Below are 20,594 nucleotides of genomic sequence, written 5' to 3'. Positions count from 1 at the left end.
CTAAATGCCTTTTTGCCAGTTCTGAAGCTTGAATTTAGAGCATTCCCTTCTGTGTCAGGGCCTGAACTCAGTCCCTTTGCTTTTTTGCTAGCACTCTGTCACTTTGAGCCACTGCTCAACTTCAGTTTCTCAGAGGATAACTGGAGATTCCTGCCCAGGATGGCTTTGAAGAGCAATCTTCAGATGGCTCACATACGTGTGACACACAATGGGAGCTTGGGCACACACACGAGCCATCTGAGCTAGGCTTATGGGCCTCCCATTCTTGCTTAACAGAGAAGCCACAGTGCTACTCTTGAGTCATTAACAAGTTTCATGGGGACTCCCCACCCCGTGGCTGGCTTTGAACCGATCCCTAGATCTCAGCCTCCTGAGCAGCTAGGATTACAGGCATGAGCCACCTGTACCCAGCTCTAGGATTTTGCTGCTTAGATACAATCTCAGACTTTCTACTTAGGCTGGACTTTGAACCACAATTTTCTTATTTCAGCCTCTTGAGAATCTAGGATTATAGGCATGAGCCACCAGTGCCCAGCTTACAAATCTTATTACCTCTTTCCCACCTCAGGGAGGGACCAGAGGTCAGCTCCTACGTGGCATGATAAACTCCAAAGGCTCCAGTAAACTTAACCCCAAGGAGGCAAGCTTTTTTTTTCCTTTTGGCCAGTCCTGGGGCTTAAAACTCAGGGCCAGCTCTTTTGCTCAAAGATAACACTACCACTTGAGCCACAGTACCACTTCCGGATTTATCGTGTATGTGGCACTAAGGAATTGCACCCAGGGCTTCATGCCTGCAAGGCCAGCACTCTACCACTAAAGCCACATTCCCAGCCCCCAGGCCTTGTTTTGGGGAGGTGAGATAGACTTGGTGCTTCGCCCACTAAGGGCAGGCACCTCTGTTCCTGTTGTTGATCTGATCACTCGTATGCTTTAAGTGAACCTTTAGGAGATCAGGGGCACCCTCTCTCCATGAAAAGCCAAGTCCAAATCACAGAATTTGAACACACCTGGCTGGTTACCTTCCCTGAGATGTTTAAGAGTCAATGAGGTAAAACCTATGACCTCCAGAAGAGCTCCAGCCCTTGACATCTTGCTGTTGGCCCTTCTCTGCATGTGATCCCTAAGTGACCAGTGTAAGAAGTGAAGCGTATGCATGACACTGGCTAATAAGATCAGTATAGGAAAGACCCCAGAGAGAAGAGAAATTCCGGCTGTGACAGAGAAATGAGACTTCACCAGGCAGGGGTATATTTATTTCATGGCAGAAAACACCCTATTGGGGAGTTCATCTGTAATCTGCAAAAGTTTATAAAAAGAGATGGAAAAGCCTGAACTGAAAAGGGCCAGGGAAGGACATGAGGGTAAATATAAGTCCAGGCAAGGTGGGATCAGGCTACATAGGGGAAGTGCAACAGTAGCCCCTCATGAGGAGCCAGGTTCAAGTTTCCCAGCTCCAGGGAGATGCCCGCCTCACGATTTGGCTGGGTACTGAGCAGTAGGTGAGCCGTGGCTGGCAGGCTGGTGCTAGCTGGCAGGTTGTAGGTTCTTAGCTTAGCTGGCAGGCCCACACTGCCAAAGTTGAGCACCACCAGGAAACGCTCATTCTGATCCCAGTGGCGGACATAGGAGAAGAGGCCAGACCCCGAGGAGATGACGTGGAAGTCCCCATGTAGCAGGGAGTGTTCCTTACCCCGCTGGTCACTCAGCTTCCGGAACAGAGAAAGGAGGGAGCCAGGGTCTTCATTCTGGCCCTGAGAATGATGGAAACACAGGAGGAACAGGTGAGGGACTGTCCTGGGCGCAGACCTCTACAAGCCTCCTGCACACCCCCCTAGGTCATCTAAACCCCTTACCTTTACAGTCATGTTAGCAGTGATAAATCCTGTGTTGTCAGGGAGGCTGGACTCATTCCAAGGCATGATGGGGGCCTTAAAAGGCTGAAGAACAGAAAGAACAGGACTTGTAAAAGACCAGGTTCAGGGCTGAGAAGGTGGCTTGGTGGTAGAGTGCTTGCCTAGCATGCATGAAGCCCTGGGTTCAGTATCTCAGTACCACATAAACAGAAAAAGTAGCAAGTGCCACTGTGGCTCAAATGGTAGAGTACTAGTCTGGAGCAAAAGCAGCTCAGGGACAGTGCCCAAGCTGAGTTTAAGCCCTAAGCCTGGCAAAAAGGAAAAACAGATTCAAAGCCAGGCACTGGTGGCTCAAGTCTATAATCTTAGCCAATTAGGAGGCTGAGATCTGAGGATCATGGTTCAAAGCCAGCCCGGGCAGGAAAGTCCGTCTGTAGGTCAAGGTCATTCAGATACTGATAAGGAGATTGACTAAGAATTGGGCTGAGGATAAGGCCTAGTGGCAAGAGTGCTTGCCTTGTATACATGAGGCCCTGGGTTTGATTCCCCAGCACCACATATACAGAAAACAGCCAGAAGTGGCGCTGTGGCTCAAGTGGCAGAGTGCTAGCCTTGAGCAAAAAGAAGCCAGGGACAGTGCTCAGGCCCTGAGTTCAAGGCCCAGGACCGGCCAAAAAAAAGAATTAAAGGTTATTTCTACTCAAAGCCATCATGACCTCACAGATGGACACCATCTCCCCCCTTCACTGGGCAAAGAGCGAGCGGCACCTGTCCAGGAGCTGCTTGCAGGCCAATCTCATCACCATAACTGAAGACAGGGGTCCCAGGCAGGGTGAAGAACAGCAGCTGGTAGAGTCGGAGGAGTTGAGCCGGTATGAAGGTTGTCATGAGTCCCTCCTGAGACAACTGCAAAGACAGACAAACTGTGACCTCAGAGCCCATCTGCCTCGGGCGCCCACAGACCCTTTCCTTACAGAGGACTTCTCTCCTCCCCCCTCCCCCCCACCAGCACAGTACTCACGCTCCAACTGCACCAGTGATTGTCAGTGGCATTCAGGAACTGGGTGACTAGGAACTTGGTATCCATCACTGTACCATTGGGCTGTGACAGGTATGAGCTAGTCAGTAGCAGATGGTCCTTGGTGGTGTCCAGCAGGCTCATGATCTGCTGCAGGTCAGAGGACTCAGTTCCTGCAATCAACAGCCTGCACAGGGCAGGGGCAGAGGGGTCAAGTTCTCTGAACCGAATAAACTCCCTTTCTCAGGTACTAACACTCTACGGAGGGGTCCCACAATGGAAGCTGGGTCACGGAGAGGGGTCTAGCACTTACTTGTCTTCACTGAAGCTCTTGGTGATATTATGCCATTCAGTCAAGTATGAGGATGCATCCTAGAACAGGAAAAAAAAAAAGCATCAGACAGAAACATTACATTATACCATCTGGCCAAAACCCTCTGTTCTCACTCAAACTCTGCCTGTCAAGTAGAAAGTGTACTCACCATCAGATTCCCCACACTGAGAACCTGGAACCCATCCACACCTTCCTCCAGCCAAAATTTCAGAGCTTCCTGGAAGAGGCAAGAGAACAAAGACAGATCAATACTCAGGCAATCGTCACCCACTATCCACTCACTCCCCCATCTCCGGGGAACAGCTAGCCTTGTCTGGGTCTCTCTCCCAAAGTCACCAAGGCTCAGTAGTCATTCCCACACCTCCAGCTCAAACATCCTGTCAACCCTCCTAGTGTGTTGTAGCATTCTACTTTTCTGTATCTGCCCCTGGCCAATCAGTTTCATCTCTAATACAACAGGAAAGGCTTAAAGTATGTGTCCATTTAACATTTTGGAAGAGAGGAATGTACCTCAGCGAAGCAAGGAGACATGTCTAAGGTCACAATAAGTGAGCAGCAGAGACATGACCTGAACTACAGCCAGTGAAGACCTCAAGACAAAAGGACTTGCTCCCCCCTCTTACCCTCCTGAGGCCTGGGGGAGAGTGGGAGCATAAAAGCTTGCTGGAACAAGGCCAAGAAAGGAAGACTGACATTCAAAGCACAGCCCCAGGTTTGAAAAGTCCAGCTCTGTAGAGCAGGTCCCAGGCTGAGGCTCTGGGTTCTTCAGCATACATGAGCCGCCCCCCCCCCCCCTTCCCTTTCTCAGTTCCATCTGACCTCTCCACTGGTTCCCATTTCCATCTCACATCCAAAACTAGCACTTTCACTGTGACACAGGAAGGGAATCTGCCTTGTTTTTGCCCTTGCCTTCCAACCATTACCCTACTTAAGCTCCTCCACCCCTGTGGCCATTACCTCAAGCCTCATGTCTCATGACTCTCCTCGGGTCACCCTGGAGCCCATCATCAACTCTCTATTCAAGTTGAGCCGGTCTGTTGAGATTATTTCCTGCTCTTTCTTTATCCTAATACCCTTGTGACTCAGTTTCCTAACATGTCCACACATGCAAACGTGTTATATTTTGATCAGAATAGCCCGATTTCTTTTCCCCGGTCCTACTGCTCTCCACTATTAACTTTTAAAAGGTTTCCTAGCAATTAGCAAGAACCAAAGGACCCTGGAGTCCTATACAAATGCCAGGGATTCAAGATTTGACTCAACTGGAATCAGCTACCAAAGGTCAGGATCTGTCTCTCACTTTTGTTCTGTCCTTTCTGAACCTGTCAGTGACCCCAGAATTCAAGCTACAGGAGCTGAGGTGACATTAAAAGCTCCACTCCCAACAGGCACTAGTGCCTCATGCCTGTAATCCTAACTATTCAGGAGTCTGGGATCTGAGGGTCCAAGTCAACATAGGCCAAGAAAGCCCAAGACTTATCTCCAATTAAGCACCAAAACTGCCAGGTGTATATCTGTGCCACAACTCGTGGAGTACAAGCCTTGAGCCACAAAGCTCAGGAACAGCACCCAGGTCCTGAACCCCAGGATACAACAAACAAACAAAAGGGGGTGTTGACAGGAGGGAAAAACTAAATGCAAAACAAGGGGTGACATTATCCAAAAACAAATGTAGTTGTTACCTGACTTACAAACTGTAGCTCCTCTGTACATCACCTTTATAACCACTTTTTTAAAAACAAAAATGAAGTGCTCTATTCCTTGACCACTCAATCTTCTAAGGGGTGCAAAGAAGATAGTGAGACTATGTGGGAGTGCTGGGCAGAACTTCTTCTATGGCAGATTTTTACCTCTTCTTCTCAATCTGGACTTTGAGGCCAACATTTACATTTTCTTTTCATACTAACACATTAATTTCCTTTAAATTAATGCATATGCGCTGAGGAGGGGAGAAGGCATTATAGAGGCCCCTTATCCCCCCATTCTTTATTAGTATCAATTAGTTGTGTAATGGATTTTTATTTTGACAAGTCTGTGGAGAAGGCCCCATTTAAGATGGCAGGGAAGACAAAGAAATACAAGGTCCAGGTGGAAGTGAGTCCTGGATGGTAAGAGGTCAGATGGAATTTAGGATACGAAACCCTGGGCACAAGTCACTCTCACAGGAAAGCAGGATGCAAGAAAGAGACAGCCAATCACGAACTTCCACAAAACAAGCAACAGCTAATCAAAAGTAACCTACCCACTGGGCACTGGTAGCTCATGCCTATAATCTTAACTACTCAGGAGCCTGAGATCTGAGTATCATGGTTCAAAGCTAGCCCAAACAATAAAACACACAAGACTTTTACCTCCAATTAACCACCAGAAAACTGCAAGTGGAGCTGTAGCTCAAAGTGGAAGAAGAGCACAGGGACAGTGCCCAGGCCCCAAGTTCAAGCCCCATAACTGACCAAAAAAGTAAAAAGGGCTGGAAATGTGGTTTAGTGCTTACTTAGCATGCATGAAGCCCTGGGTTCAATTCCTTAGCACTACATAAACAGAAAAGGCTGGAAGTGGCACTATGGCTCAAATGGTAGAGTGCTAGCCTTGAGCAAAGAAACTCAGGGACAGTGTCCAGGCCCTGAGTTCAAGCCCCAGGACTGGCAAACAAAGTCATCCAACCAAAGACCCATTCCCGCTTGGCTGTTGTCTGCTGCTGTGCCCATTTGTCTGGCTAACCCCCTTCCCTATGTCTCTCTGTGCCAGTGTTCAAATAAATCTTCATTACTCAAAAAGTCCCACTCAGGCTGGGAATATGGCCTAGTGGCAAGAGTCCTTGCCTCATATACATGAAGCCCTTCCTGGGTTCGCTTCCCTAGCACTACATATGTAGAAAATGGCCAGAAGTGGCGCTGTGGCTCAAGTGGCAGAGTGCTGGCCTTGAGCAAAGAGTAAGCCAGGGACAGTGCTCAGGCCCTGAGTCCAAGCCCCAGGACTGGCCAAAAAAACCCCAAAAACTCCCACTCTCTGTGCTGGAGACATAGCTTAAGTGGTACAAGGGTATGGGTACCCGAGTTTAAACCCTAATATTGTTTAAAGAATAAGAAAAAAAAGCTCCATACCCAGCCCAGTGAGTAAAAGTTTAAGCCACCATTTGTGTGTCACTGGTGCTAGAGCATGAACTCAAGGCCTAGGCACTGTCCCTTAGCTTTTTCACTCTAGGATGACACTCTACCACTTGAGCCACAGCTCCACTTCTGGTTTTTAGGTGGTTAATTGGAGGTAACAGTCTCTGGGCTGGCTTAAAACCACACTCCTCAGATCTCAGCCTCCCGAGTATCTAGGATTACAGGTGTGAGCCACCAGCACCCAGTTTAAGCCACTACCTTGAGAAAGGCAGATTAGAGGTAGGACTACTTGGAACTTCAAATCTTGGCCATAAGAAGCTCCTGACCCTCAGCTACCTTATTTGCAGATTAGGGATAATAAAAGGTACTTGCTATGGTTATGCAGAAAACTAGAAAACAGCCTTAAAATATTTGGCATAGTCCCAGACACAGAGTAAGATCCCAGAGCTTACCATCTCAGACTGGGCTCCACTCCAACCACATCAAAGAACTGGGAAACCAGTTGGGACAGGATTCCCACAGAGAAAGAAATGACTTCCTATCCCAGAAAGAATAAAAGGACCAAACTTCAGATTGACATCTGAGAAATTCCTTTCCTGGAAGGGTCTTACTTCAAGTCAAGGAAATAAGAAAAATGAACAGTCAAGAAAGAAAGCCACAAGATACACAGTTCCGTTCCTATCCTGGCTACACTAGCTGTTGGTCCTGCTTCTCAGAACCAGGTTGGCTGCACTGGGCTCAATATGAAAGGACCAAAACAGCTCCAGCACCAGGGTCACCATCAGCAATTACCCCAACATACTCACCTTCACCTTGAGGGCCACCGTGTCAACCTCAGCAGGGAGGAACCATGAGTTCTGACTCCTATAGTTGGGAGTGAGGTCCAGAATGATGTGAATGCCTAGAATGATGGAGGAAGAGGTAGTTGTGGAAAAGCCTTTGGGCTGAGGGAAAATGAGACAATGGGAAATAAAAATCTGCTGAGTGTTTCCTGTATTACAACTTGGATCTGAACACCCTGCCAAAGTAGTTTGCAGCACAGCAGACAGTGAGTTATGGGCCCTGGGCTTCCAGCCCCCAATGCCAACCCTTTCAAACAGGTATCTAGAGTCACAACCAGTATTGGTACTTTTTTCCTTTCAGGAAGTATCCACCGTTTTATACATTTCTACCCCAATGAATAGGGGGCTGAGAAGCAGTGGTGGGAAATCCACATTTAGTTAAAAAAAAAACCCTACATTTTGCAAATAAAGGCACTAAAACCTAGAGATTAAATGATCTGCTCAAGATTGTCCAGGCAAGTTAAAAGCTCCTGAACCCACTTAACCAATCTGTTCTAGCATGAAAATCCAATCTCTAATGCCTGCTGGGGAAATTCTGAGCCAGTTAGGAGCCAGGAAAAAAAAAATCTATCCTGCTTTTCTTCTGGGTCAGAGGGCCAGGCCTTTTCCCATTGTCTCCTTGGGGGGACCAGGAACCAGGACACCCACCCTTTTTCTTGGCGGATTGTAGCAGGCTGTTAAAGTCTTCCTGGGAACCCAGGGCAGGGTCGATTTGTTTCAAGTTGGTTCCAGCGAGATCATCCTTCTGGTTCTTGTGAATCGGGCCCAGCACGAGGCCCTTCACCTTCAGACTGCTCAAGTGGTCGAGATACTCCTTCAGACCTGAAATGGTGTGTGTGGGGGGGTATTCTAACTAAGGAGGCCCCCCAATGCCCATTCTTTCCTCTACCCTCCCCCAACTGAGAGCGTAACGGGGGAGGGGTGGGTGGATCACAAGACCGAGTAGCTGATGCAAGGAGCCTGGCTCCTTACTTCAAAAACCAGTTGTGACTGGCTCTGTGTGTGGAGGGTGGTGGTGCTGCTGAGTCAGCAGTCCGGGTGAAAGAATAGGGCGGGGTTAATTTCCTTCAAAGAAAGAAGTGAGCTGGGGGGGAGGGAGGGGAGGAGGGATCCCGAGTAGCCACGGGCTTGCCGGAAGGGTGAGGGGCCCGGGCACTCACCGGCCAGGCTGCCCGTCTGGGCGGCCTCAAAGGCTTGCAGGTTGTCCACCCGGTAGAGGGCACCCTTGTGCCACCAGTGCTGCGCGGGCAGCTCACGGCAGCGCGGCGCCCGCACGATGATGACCACGGCGCCCGCCAGCATGCCCAGCCAGCCGACCCAGAAGAGCACCAGCAGTGCCCAGCGCGTGCGCACCCAGCCGGGGCTGCCGGCCACCTTCAGCAGCTCTTCCTTGGACAGGCCTGTGAACTTGGCCGCCGCCTCCGCGTCGTCCTCGGCCACCTTGATCTTTACCAGGCCGTTCTTCTCCCCGCCGCCCTGCACGGCTGTGGCCGTGCCCGATGCCGCGTTCATGGGCTGCTTCTCGGGCTCTAGCTCGTTCAGCTCCACCTCCTTCAGGTCCACCTCGGCGTCCTGGCTCATGGTGACTGCTGGATGGGAGGACGAAGCAGGCTGCAAACGACTGGGTGGCAGCTACACCGCACCTGGACCTCTCCACCCTCCCGCGTGCCGGGACTGAGCCGCTCCGCGCGCTTCCACCGCAGCCTCTGCCGCCAGACTGGGGCGACCGCGGGGAAGCGGCGCGGAGCTCCGCCCCGGCCCGCCCCTGGGGCGGGACCTGGGAGCTGCCCCATCAGGGAAGGGGGGGTATGGTACCAGCTCCGCTCGCGGCGCGGCGGGATCATTTCCGGGCGGGAAAGTGGTCTGCCCCTCGGGCCCCTTAGAGCTGGATACCGGAAGGGCTGGGCGTGCACGTGGCCGCCCCGTCCCCGAAACCGCCCGCGGCCCGGAAGCCCCTATCGGCCCGCAGCTACGGCCACACGGCCGCCCACTCGCCCCCGGTAGAGCCCAGGGCACGGCCACCTGTAGTCAGACCCAGTCTGGTCCGGCTTCGGCTCCTCCCTCCCCCGCAGCTTGCTTGCCGCTAGGCCTTTATCTTGGTCTTTCAAGACTCATCTTGAGTGTCTTTCTGTTAATTCCTCATGCAGCAACTACTGACCGAGCACCCGCTACAATCCTTCGCTTCATTAACTTTGCTGACTTAATCTAATTCATTCTTCTCGTGATTCAGGATGGATCTGTTTGGACAGGAAAGTTGAAATGCCCTCCCACCCCCAACATTCCCAGTTGCTGGCGCCAGGAGGTCGGGTAGCTAGGAATCGGGCATCCAAAAGATACTAGATACATACTAAACATTCCAATGCTAAGCCTCCAAGGCACCTTTTTCTTGAACCAATCAGAGATTACAGCTAGACTTTTCCACCATCCAGGACCTCCCAACCCCTCCAGGGGACCAGAGTCCCCCCCCAAAGGAATTCCCTGCAGAAGTCCTTGGGTAGAGAATGGGAAGTGGGAGGGAGACCTGGTTCCAGTGGGACAAATGGACATCAACACTACCAAGTGCCAACACTCTCAGGAACTCTATGTTCCTGACCAGAGCCAATTGGGTTATTTTCAGAGTGAAGCTAAAGGAAATCAGTCCTTTCTCCCTCTTTGCACCTAGGCTGGAAGCCAGGATTGCTGTGTATTTGGAGAAAGCAGAAGCTAAGATCTGAATGGCAGAGAAAAGGTTGTGAAAAGGTTCATCCTCTCCCATTCCATTCTGCATTCTAAAGAATCCTCTCTTGGTGAGCTGGGTTTCAGATCAGGCTTACCCTCCCCCACTAAACAGTCCATAAGATTGTTATCTGCAATTAACCACCAAAAATGCCCTAAGTGGAGCTGTGGTTCAAGTGGTAGAGCACCAGCCTTAAGTGGAAAAACTAAGGGTCAACACCCAGACAGATAATTCAAGCACCAGCACACCAAATAAATAATCCTTTCCCACACTGTCCTAGGAAAACTGACACTAGCTCCTTGGAGGAGGCAGACAGGTTATGCTTCACTCCAGTGCTCAAATATAAGAGATCCACAATGTCTTCAGCATGCCAGTTTAGTGGAGATGAATCTCACATCAGGACAACTATGGGGCCAAAAGGCACTGGTGACTCACATCCAAAATCCTATCAACTCAGGGAGGCTGAAATCTGAGGATTGTAGTTCAAAGCCGGCCTAGGCAGTTAAGTCCATGAGATTCTTCTCTCCAGTTAACCAGCAAAAAAAGCCAGACACTGAGCTATGTCTCAAGTAGTAGAGCATCAGCCTTGCACACAAAAGCTAAGGGCCACCCAGGTTCTGAGTCCAAACTCCAGTACTGGCACAAATACACACGTGCATGCGCATGCACACACACACACACACACACACACACGAGGAAAAGAGGACTGTGAGGTGAGCTGTCCTTGAGATGGCTCAACATAAACACCTAGAAACAGTATTTCAGTCCCCAGAGCTCCAGATGGCTGAAGCTAATTCCTTCTGCAAGCTTTAGAGAAACTAAATTACCTTCCCATCTTATCACCCACTGCACCCAGCACAGGCCCTGCCCTCCAGCCACATCAGCCTTCAAACACCTGTCACTCTCACCACTTGTTAGTAAGCAGCTGGCCAGGAGTGATGGGGAAAAGACAAGGGACCATAAGAATGCAGGATGACATCACCAGGTCTCAGAAATCCAAACTTCCTGACTCACAGGTAAGCTCAGCCCTGTAGTTTGTGAGGAGCAATCTAAAAGCCGGTAGCAGGATATGAGCTGGGCAGCCAGCCTTCCCACTTTGTCATCTGTACACTTTGACCTCAACTATCTCTGCTATAGATCCTTAGATCTGGGAAACACTGAATAAGCATCTACAGCAAAAGGCAAAGCTATTACAAAGAAAGAAAACAGACAAGAAGCTCAGGAGACTACTCAGCTACTAGTTCCTAGGGTAAACAAATGACAGTCTCAGGAACTCCACAGAGATAAGGGCTGCCCAAGCCTCCGGGTGATTTGGGACTGCTTTAGCTATGCAAAATTTCCCACAATTCTCCCTATTTAATCTGAGACCAGTGCCTGTTACCCTTACCCAAGGCAGCTGAGGATGTCCTGAAGATCTGTTTTTCCACAGCCACTGTGTGGTAAGTCTCCTTTCTGTTTTCTGCCATGTTTATTTGTCATATGAGGGCCGGTGGCAGGACCTAGCATGAGACTCTGGAGTTTGGGCCTGGAATCTAAAACCTTGGTTTTAGACTGGCCTGAGGAAAAGAATTTCTCACTGGCAATCTCAAGTATTCAACCCTCAAGGGTTAATTCTGCTGTTCTCACTGTAAAAACAACCCACTTTAGGTGCACTAAAATTATGTTTTGAGCTGGGCACTGGTGGTTCATGACTGTAATCCTAGTAACTCAAGAGGCTGAGATCTGAAAAGTATGGTTCAAAGCCAACCTGAACAGAAAAGTCCATGAAACTCTTATCTCTAGTCAACCACCAGAAAGTGGAGCTATAGCTCAAAGTGGAAGAGCTCAGGGACAGTGCCCAGGTCCTGAGTTCAAGCCCCATGACCAACCAAAAAAAAGAAAAACTCCTAACAACTAAATGTCCCCATATCAGAGTGGTACACTGTTTTGAAAGAACTGCAGTGCAGGAATAGAAGGCACGAGCTCCTGTTCCATCTTCCCTTCTGTAATATGAAGGGCATACCCAATACTAAACAAATAGGAACTCCTAGTACTCTTGCTCTTAGCCAAAGAGCAGAGGAGCAATACCACCAGTATCAGCTCCTCCACCCTTCCAGTCCAAGCACCAAAATAACTCACCCAGATGCAGTATGTAACACAGCACACAAGCCTGTCCTTAGAACGCATAACATCCTCACCTCCCAGAGACAGGGCCAAACCTTCCTTCTCTACCTTCTCTAGATCACCTTAACCTCACACTCCTCCATAACCCAGAACATTCTACTGTCAGTCAACCTCACTTTACTTTCTCCTAAATACAAATATTGTCATATAAAAATAGCCCCAGACTTTCATCATTGTGAAGGTTTAAATGTGTACTGTGAAATATATGTAGTTACTTAAACTCAATTAAAAAAAAAAAAAAGCCCTAGAAGCCAGGTGCCAGTGGCTCATGCCTATAATCCTAGCTACCCAGGAGGCTGAGATCTGAGGATCCAAGTTCAAAACCAGCCAGGGCAGGAAAGTCCATGAGACTCTCATCTCCAATTAAGCACCAGAAAACTTGACGTGGTGCTGTGGATCAAAGTGGTAGAGTGCTAGCCTTGAACTGAAGAGCTCAGGGATAGTGCCCAGGCAGAGTTCAAGCCCCATGACCGACCAAAAAAAAAAAAAAAAAGCGGGCTGGGAATGTGGCTTAGCGGTAGAGTGCTTACTTAGCATGCATGAAGCCCTGGCTTAATTCCTCGGTACCACATAAACAGAAAAAGCCAGAAGTGGCACTGTGACTCAAGTGGTAGAGTGCTAGCCTTGAGCAAAAGAAGTTTGACACAGTGTCCAGGCACTGAGATCAAGCACAAAAACAAAAAACAACAACAAAATAAAATTGGGGTGGGAGGGTGGGAAAGTGGCTTAGTGGTAGAGCAATTGCCTAGTATGCATGAAACCCTGAGTTCAATTCCTCTGTACCACATAAACAGAAAAAGCCAGAAGTGGTGCTGTGGCTCTAAGTGGTAGAGTGCTGGCCTTGAGCAAAAGAAGTTCAAGGACAGTGCTCAGAGCCTGAGTTCAAGCCCCAGGACTAGCAAAAAACAAAACAAACAAAACCTCAATGTTGCCAAAAAATAAACATTTAAAATAATAACCAGGTGCCCGGTGGTTCACATCTGTAATTCTAGCTACTTAGGAGGCTGAGATCTGAGGGCATGATCTGAAGCTAGCCTGGATAGAAGTCTATGAGAATTTTTTTCTGCCAGTCCTGGGGCTTGATCTCAGGGCCTAGACACTGTCCTGAACTTCTTTTGCACAAGGCTAGCACTCTACCACTTGAGTCACAATGCCACTTCTGGCCTTTTCTGTTTATGTGGTACTGAGGTAATTAAGCCCAGGGCTTCATGCAAAATAAGCAAGCACTCTTCAATAAAGCCACATTCCCAGCCCATTGTGAAACTCTTATCTCCAACTGGCCACAAAAAAAAACAAACCATAAATAGAGTGGTGTCTCAAGTAGTGGAGCACTAGCCTTAAGCAAAAAAAGATCAGAGGGGCTGGGGATATGGCCTAGTGGCAAGAGTGCTTGCCTCTATACATGAGGCCCTGGCTTCAATTCCCCAGCACCACATATACAGAAAATGGCCAGAAGTGGCGCTGTGGCTCAAGTGGCAGAGTGCTAGCCTTGAGCAAAAAAAAAGAAGCCAGGGACAGTGCTCAAACCCTGAGTCCAAGCCCCAGGACTGGCCAAAAAAAAAAAAAAAAAAAAAAAAGGTCAGAGATTGTGCCCAAGCCCTGAGTTCAAACCCCAGGAGTGGCACAAAAATAAATTTTATGAAAAATATATAGTGGCTGGAATATAGTAGACTAAGTACAGTATGTATTGGAATCTCAGCACCAAACATACACACATATGTAATAGAAAAATAAAATAAAATACAAATATAGGGGGCCTTTTCTACAGTCTCACAGTTCCTTCCCAGTCTCCTTTGCATATATATTACTTCCTCCTTCACCTAAAGGTAGTACCTCTCATTGCCATATGGGGGCAGAGTTGCTCTTTGAACAAACATTCTAACCCTTGAGAAGGCTCATTTGGTAACCTAGGACAATCTGTCAACTGAAGGCGGAAAAATTCGAAAATATAGAAAGCTGGTGCCAGTAGCTCACACACCTGTAATCCTATCTACTGACAAGGCTGAGATATAGAGGAACAAGGTTCATAGCCAGCACAGATAGAAATGCCAACAGACCAGCAAGGAGGGGCCAGCATGGAAAGAAAAGTCAATTAACCAAAGAGGAGAGAAAAACAAAGTTGAGTGATCTCAGCACTTAAAGGCTGAGGTAGAAAGATTGACAGTTCAAGACCAGTCTTAGCTACATAGCAAGGCTCTGTCTTAAAAACAAAACTGAACCGGGCACCAGTGGCTCTATACCTGTAACAAAAGTTACTTGAAAGTTGAGATCTGGAGGGTCATGGTTCCAGGCCAGCCCAAACCTCTCCTCAACTAAGAGCCGGGCAGAACATGTCTGTCATCACAAGTGCAGTGCAGGTTGAAACTGAGAGGACTGCAGCTCAGGCTGAGAAGTCCACAAGATGCCATCTCCATGAAAAAGAAGCTGGGTGTGGCGTCACAGGCCTGTCATTCCTAAAATAAGTCAACTACATCCAGGCAGGAATCAAGACACCTCATCTAAAAGATAACCCGTATAAGCCAGACATTCGTGTCTCATGCCTGTAAGATCAAGACTCAGAACCAGCCCAGCCTAGCATGCATGAAGCCCTGCCAGAAGTGGCGCTGTGGCTCAAATGGTAGAGTGCTAACCTTGAGCAAAAAGAAGCCAGGATAGAGCTCAGGTCTGGAGTCCCAAGCACTAGGACTGCCCCCCCCCCCAAAAGCAGCCCAGTCAGGAAAGTTAGACTCAGCAAAAAGCCAGAAGTAGAGATGTAGCTCCAATGGCAGAGGGTCAGCCCTCAACAAAAGAGCTAAGAAGCAGAGCCCTGAGTTCAAGTTCCAGTGCAGTGCACAGATCCTGAGTTCAAGCCCCAGGACTGGGGGAAAAAAGTAACAAAGAAATAAACAGGGAGCCAAGAGACACAGTGGCTCATTCTAGCTATTTGGGAGGCTGCAATCAGGGCTGCCACCAACCTGGATAACAAGTCTGCTAGATCCCAGCTCAACTCATAGAAAGCATAGTGGTGCATCTAACATCCAAGTGACATCCCAGAAAGTGAAAATAGGAGGATAGTGGTCTAGACCAGTCCAGGCAGTGGTGGTGGGGAAACCCTATTTGAGAAATCACAAAAAACAATAGGACCAGTGGCATGTGCAGCACCAGTCACAAGGAGCATAACCATAAGTTCAAAGCCCCACAGCACAAAAAAATGAGTGAATAAATGAAATGTGAACCGGGCCAAAAGTGAACTGGAATTTAATACAAAAAAGACTTTGGTGCTTGGTGCTGGTGGCTCGCACCTGTAATCCTAACACCTCAGATGGCTGAGAACTGAGGATTGAGGTTCGAAGCCAGCCCAGGCAGCAACATCCCTGAGATTCTTATCTCCAATGAATCACTAAATGGAGCTGTGACTCAAGTAGTAGAGTGCTAGCCAAAGAAGCTCGGGGGCAGTACCCAAGCCCTGAGTTCAATCCGTAGGACCAGAACAATCAAGTAGCAACAACAAAAAAGGGTTCATAGTGGTCTGTGGTGTAGTTGGGGTAACAGGTGGCAATGGGTAGGAAGGACTGAGAAAAAAGCAGGCAATATCCTTGTAAACTGAAACTTCCCAATTTTTATTTTATTTATTTTTTGCCAGTCCTGGGGCTTGAAGTCAGAGCCTGAGCACTGTCCTTCAGCTGCTTCTGCTCTAAGGCTAGCTCTATACCATGGTGCCACTTTTGGCTTTTTCTGTTTATGTGGTGCTAAGGAATGGAACCCAAGGCTTCATGCATGCTAGGCAAGCACTCTACCACTAAGCCACCTTCCCAACCCCCTTCCCAATTTTTAATGGGCATGTGAGTTACCTGGAAATCTTTTTGTTTAGTGCCAGCACTGGGAATTGAACTAAGAACTAACATTTTACCCAACTTTGGAGTCAAGACACCTTGAGTTTAAATCCTAACTGTATTTCTTTTTTTTTTTTTTTGCCAGTCCTGGGCCTTGGACTCAGGGCCTGAGCACTGTCCCTGGCTTCTTTTTGCTCAAGGCTAGCACTCTGCCACTTGATCCACAGCGCCACTTCTGGCCGTTTTCTGTATATGTGGTGCTGGGGAATCGAACCGAGGGCTTCTTGTATACGAGGCAAGCACTCTTGCCACTAGGCCATATCCCCAGCCCCCCTAACTGTATTTCTTGAATAAATAAATGACCCAATGAATGGCAGTATCCACAAGAGGTTGTTAAAACATAATTTTTAAAAGTTGAGACATAATACAAATAGAAAACAAACATACGTCAATGATTTTATTCAACTTATTAATGGAAAAAACAAAACATTTAAAATTGTTGCCAGGCGCTGGTGGCTCACACCTGTAATTCTAGCTATTCAGGAGGCTGAGATCTCAGGATCACAGTGCAAAGCCAGCCAGGGTAGGAAAAGCTGTGAGATTCTTATCTCCAAATAACCACTAAAAAGCTGGAAGTAGAGCTGTGGTTCAAGTAGTAGAGCACTAGTTGGGCCCAGTGGCTCACGCCTTTAATCCTAGCTACTCAGGAGGCTAAGATGTGAGGATCACGGTTCAAACCCAGCAGGAAAGTCCATACGACTCTTATTTCCAATAAACTACTCAGAAAAGGCAAGAAGTGACGCTGTGGCTCAAGCGGTACAGTAATAGCCCTGAGTACAAGCCCCAGGACTGGCAAAAAATAAATAAAATTGTTCAAGTAGACCTTGAGTTGGCCAGTAAACCAAGATATGCCTGTAATCCCTGTTACTCAAGGAAGCAGAGATTGGGAGGATGCTGAAGCTGGAGCCAGGCACTGGTAACTTACAACTATAATCTTGGCTACTCAGGTGGGCTGAGATCTTGGGAATCACAGTTCTAAGCCAGTCAGAGCAGAAACGCCTGTGAGACTCCATCTCCAAAATACCCATGCAAAAAGTTAGGCTTTATCGAAAATAGAACCAAAGCAAAAAGGGCTGTGAGAGTATGCTTCAAGTAGTAGATCAATTCAAGGCCCTTAGTTCAAATCCCAATACCACAAAAAGTGAAATAAAATCAACAAATAAAAACTGCTAGTGCAGCTGTGGCTCAAGTAGTACAGTGCTCCCCTTCTAAGGTACAGCATCAAGGTCCAGAGTTCAAGCCTCAGGAATGGCATGAAAAACAAATTTTAAAAACTCCTACGCACAAAACAAAAACAATAAATTTCAATAATAAATCTTATTTGCAAATCAATCAGCACAGTCCATTGCTCTGTGTTCCCCTGCCTGGGACATTTGACCCCATATTATCCCTACTATCTCCATAGTTATGCCCAAATGCCAACTGCCATGCATCCTCCTGCTCTCTGATTAAAGAAGCTCCACCTAGCCTGGCATTGATGTCTCACTCCTGTAATCCTAGCTACTCAGGAGGCTGAGATCTGAGGATAGCGGTTCAAAGCCAGTCTGGGCAGGAAAGTCCATGAGACTATTGTCTCCAATGAACTACATTAGAAAAAAAAAGCCCGAAGTGGAGGTATGAATCTAATGGTAGAGAACTAGCCTTGAGGAAAAGCTTAGGAATCTTATCACCTAGGCCCTGAATTCAAACCCTAGAATGGGCACCCCAAAAAAACAAAAACTAAAAAAACTTTCACTGACTTGTTTTTTCTTTTGTTTTTGTCAGTTATGGGTGCTAATTCAGAGCCTGGATTCTTGTCCCTGAGCTCTTTTGCTCAAGGCTAGTGCTCTACCACTTTGAGCCATAGTGCCACTTCCAGTTTTCTGACAGTTAATTGGAGATAAGAGTCTCGTGAACTTTCCTGTCTAGGCCACTGACTTCTTTCTCACTCCCTACAATTCATATTAAGTTGTACATCTGAGCTCCACCCCCCGCCCCAACAAATCTGGCCTTCCCTAGAATTTTTTTGGTTGCCAGTCTTAGGGCTTCATCTCAGGGCCTGGGTAGGCACTGTCCCTGAGCTTTTGTGCTCAAGGGTGGCACTCTACCACCTGAGCCACAGCTCCACTTCTGGCTTTTTAGTTGTTAATTGGACATAAGAATCTTACAGAGCTGGGATGTAGCTCAGTGGCAAAGTGCTTGCCTAGCAAGTGCGACGTCCTGGGTTCAGTCCCCAGTACCAAAAAAGAAAAGAAAAGAAAAAAAAAAAAGTATCTTACAGCCTTTCCTGCAGGCCTTCAAACCATGATCATCATGTCTCAGCCTCCAGGTAGGATTACAGGCATGTGACACTAATGCCTGGCTACAACTTTTCAATCACATAGACTATTTGGATGCACATTTTAGTTCCCTTACCAGACCAAAATTCCCTTGAGAGGAGAGTGACTTATCTCTTCTGTCCCCCGGTGTGCATCACACACAGAACAAATTGAACAAATGGATTTATTGAATAATTGAATAAATATTGAATGGATTTATTCCATTCCATAACTTAATTTAACCTGAAATTCTCTCAGTATTTGTGTACAGTGCTACTCATTTAGCTCTCCTGGGGGCACATTTGGGAACATTACTGATTTCAAGAGTTAAAATTGGCTTCTAAAGAATATTAAAAAGGTTTCTGTCCATCCAAATGACCAATTGTATACATAGATATATAGTATGTTAGTATTAAAATGTTACGGGTGAGGGTGAATATAGATGAAGTACTCTATATGTGTGTATGAAAAGGAAAAATTAAATCTGTTGAAATTGTTTTAAGGAAAAAGAAAAAGTTGAAGGGAGAGGATGAGGTTGATAGGGTACACTGTATAAATATATGGAAATGCAGGGCTGGGGATATGGCCTAGTGGCAAGAGTGCTTGCCTCGTGTACATGAGGCCCTGGGTTCAATTCCCCAGCACCACATATACAGAAAACAGCCGGAAGTGGCGCTGTGGCTCAAGTGGCAGAGTGCTAGCCTTGAGCAAAAGGAAGCCAGGGACAGTGCTCAGGCCCTGAGTTCAAGGCCCAGGACTGGTCAAAAAAATATATATATATATGGAAATGCTACAATGAAAAACTGGGGTTGGGAATTTAGCTCAGGGGAAGAGCACTTACCTAGACTGTGCATTCAGTCTTCAGATCTGCATACACCCCTTTGTACAAAAAGCTTTTATAAAATTTCACGGTAGCCATACACTGGTAGCTCATGCCTATAATCCTAGCTACTTAGGAAGCTGAGAACTGAGATCAGGGCTCCAAACCAGGCTGAGCAGGAAAATCCAAGAGCCTCTTGTCTCCAATTATCACCACAAAAGCCAGAAGTGGAGCTGTTGATCAAGTGGTAGAGTGCCAACCTTGAATTAAGAAGGGAAGGGACAATGCCCAGGCCCTTAAGTTAAGCCCCTGTACACACACAATAGTAGGGGGACTAGAAGGAAATGTCCTTTTTAGCTTGGTGCACAAGACAGGGAGCCAAGTGGGGGGGGGGGGGGAGCATGCAAGGATTAAGATTGTTTCATTTGTTCGCTGTCTACTTGCTTGCTCCCCAGCGACCTGGAGAACAGAAAGCAGTGTAGTGGCCGGAAATACAAACTCCTGAATTTGTACGGGCCCGCCAATTAGCTTTCCTGGGCTCCTAACCTGGAATCAGCTACCATACGGGTAACAGCAAATTACTTAGCCCCAGGTTCCTCTCTGAATACATGGCCACCTTAAAACCTTCCTCCCGGGGAGGCTCTAGACCCCGCAGGTGAAGTTTAAGTGGCTCTGCAGTAGCTGTCACCTTGGCCCATCATCACCCAGGGAATGGTAAAAAGCTCAGCCGGGGTTCTTTTCTCCCCGAGGTCTCTCATCTGGAGAGTTGTCACATGTCCCTACCTCTTAAGATTTCGGAGGAATTAAAGCAAATGACCTGTGACTTAAAGCAGTGCTCCTGGCCGCGAGGAGGCGGGGGGGGGGGGGGCATTCGCATGGGTAGAGCACTGTCACGTAAAAGCAAAGACATATATGCTTCCTAAACGTCAGGTGCTAGGGGCCTCTACCGAGGCCTAGAAAAACGGGAGCCGACGGCGGGGCGCGGTGGCCGGACCGGAGCCGCCGCGCCGCGCCGCTGGGCGGGCTACGGGGGGGGGGGGGGGATCGGTACGCTCCCCGCGGGGCTCCGCGCAAACAGGACCTCCTCCCCGAGTCGGCCCGGTGCCCCCTACCTGAGTCGCCCCCCGCGTTGAGGGCCTGGGCGTCAGGCCCCGAATGCGCGCTGGGCGGCAGGTGCGGAGTCGAGACGACGGCGGCCGTGGCTTCAGGAGGCTGGGGATCCATGGCGCTCGGGCTGTGGGTGTTAATCAAGGACTTGGGGAGACTGGGGCAGGATTAGGGGCTGGTGGCGGTGGACGCGGGACGGGCGCGGCAACCGCACGGGATGGACGACGCCAAGCCGCAGCGCGGTCAGCAGCGCGCCTGCGCACTCCCTAAGACGCATGCGCGTCTCTTTGGCGCCGCAAGTTAAGGGGCGGAACTCCCTACACCGGTCTGCCCCGGAATTGCTTACCCACAATTCCAGCGGGCTTCCCCCCCCCACCCCCGGGAGTCAATTCCAGGCGCGCGTGCGCCACCGCAGTCCCGCCCACAAATCCCGTGAGCCTCTGCGGGACGATATTTAAGGCT

General features: G+C 48.4%; 1 protein-coding gene across 1 annotated transcript; it reads right to left on the bottom strand.

Annotated features, from left to right (window-relative positions):
- Positions 1 to 1,231: 1,231 nt before the first annotated feature.
- Slc3a2 (solute carrier family 3 member 2) lies at positions 1,232 to 20,322 on the bottom strand. Its single transcript, XM_048360769.1, has 10 exons — positions 20,138 to 20,322; positions 8,318 to 8,743; positions 7,806 to 7,979; positions 7,122 to 7,216; positions 3,354 to 3,422; positions 3,185 to 3,243; positions 2,875 to 3,058; positions 2,622 to 2,759; positions 1,854 to 1,937; positions 1,232 to 1,751 (listed from the first exon to the last, which is right to left on the bottom strand). The coding sequence occupies exons 1-10, from the start codon at positions 20,247 to 20,249 to the stop codon at positions 1,389 to 1,391; spliced, it is 1,704 nt and encodes a 567-aa protein (XP_048216726.1). The 5' UTR covers positions 20,250 to 20,322; the 3' UTR covers positions 1,232 to 1,388.
- Between the last annotated feature and the right edge of the window lie 272 nt (positions 20,323 to 20,594).

Source organism: Perognathus longimembris, chromosome 13 (genome assembly GCF_023159225.1).
Source record: "Perognathus longimembris pacificus isolate PPM17 chromosome 13, ASM2315922v1, whole genome shotgun sequence".
Classification (NCBI taxonomy): Eukaryota; Metazoa; Chordata; class Mammalia; order Rodentia; family Heteromyidae; genus Perognathus; species Perognathus longimembris.
The sequence above is the reverse complement of the archived record's forward strand: the minus strand, read 5'-3'. Positions and strand labels throughout refer to the sequence as shown.

Excerpts from the sequence above, each read along its gene's own strand:
- Slc3a2 (XM_048360769.1), bottom strand. The coding sequence starts at position 20,249 with ATGGATCCCCAGCCTCCTGAAGCCACGGCCGCCGTCGTCTCGACTCCG. Across the intron at positions 3,244-3,353 it reads TCAGTGTGGGGAATCTGATG|GATGCATCCTCATACTTGAC; the intron begins GTGAGTACACTT and ends TTCCTGTTCTAG. Across the intron at positions 1,752-1,853 it reads CTGCTAACATGACTGTAAAG|GGCCAGAATGAAGACCCTGG; the intron begins GTAAGGGGTTTA and ends CATCATTCTCAG.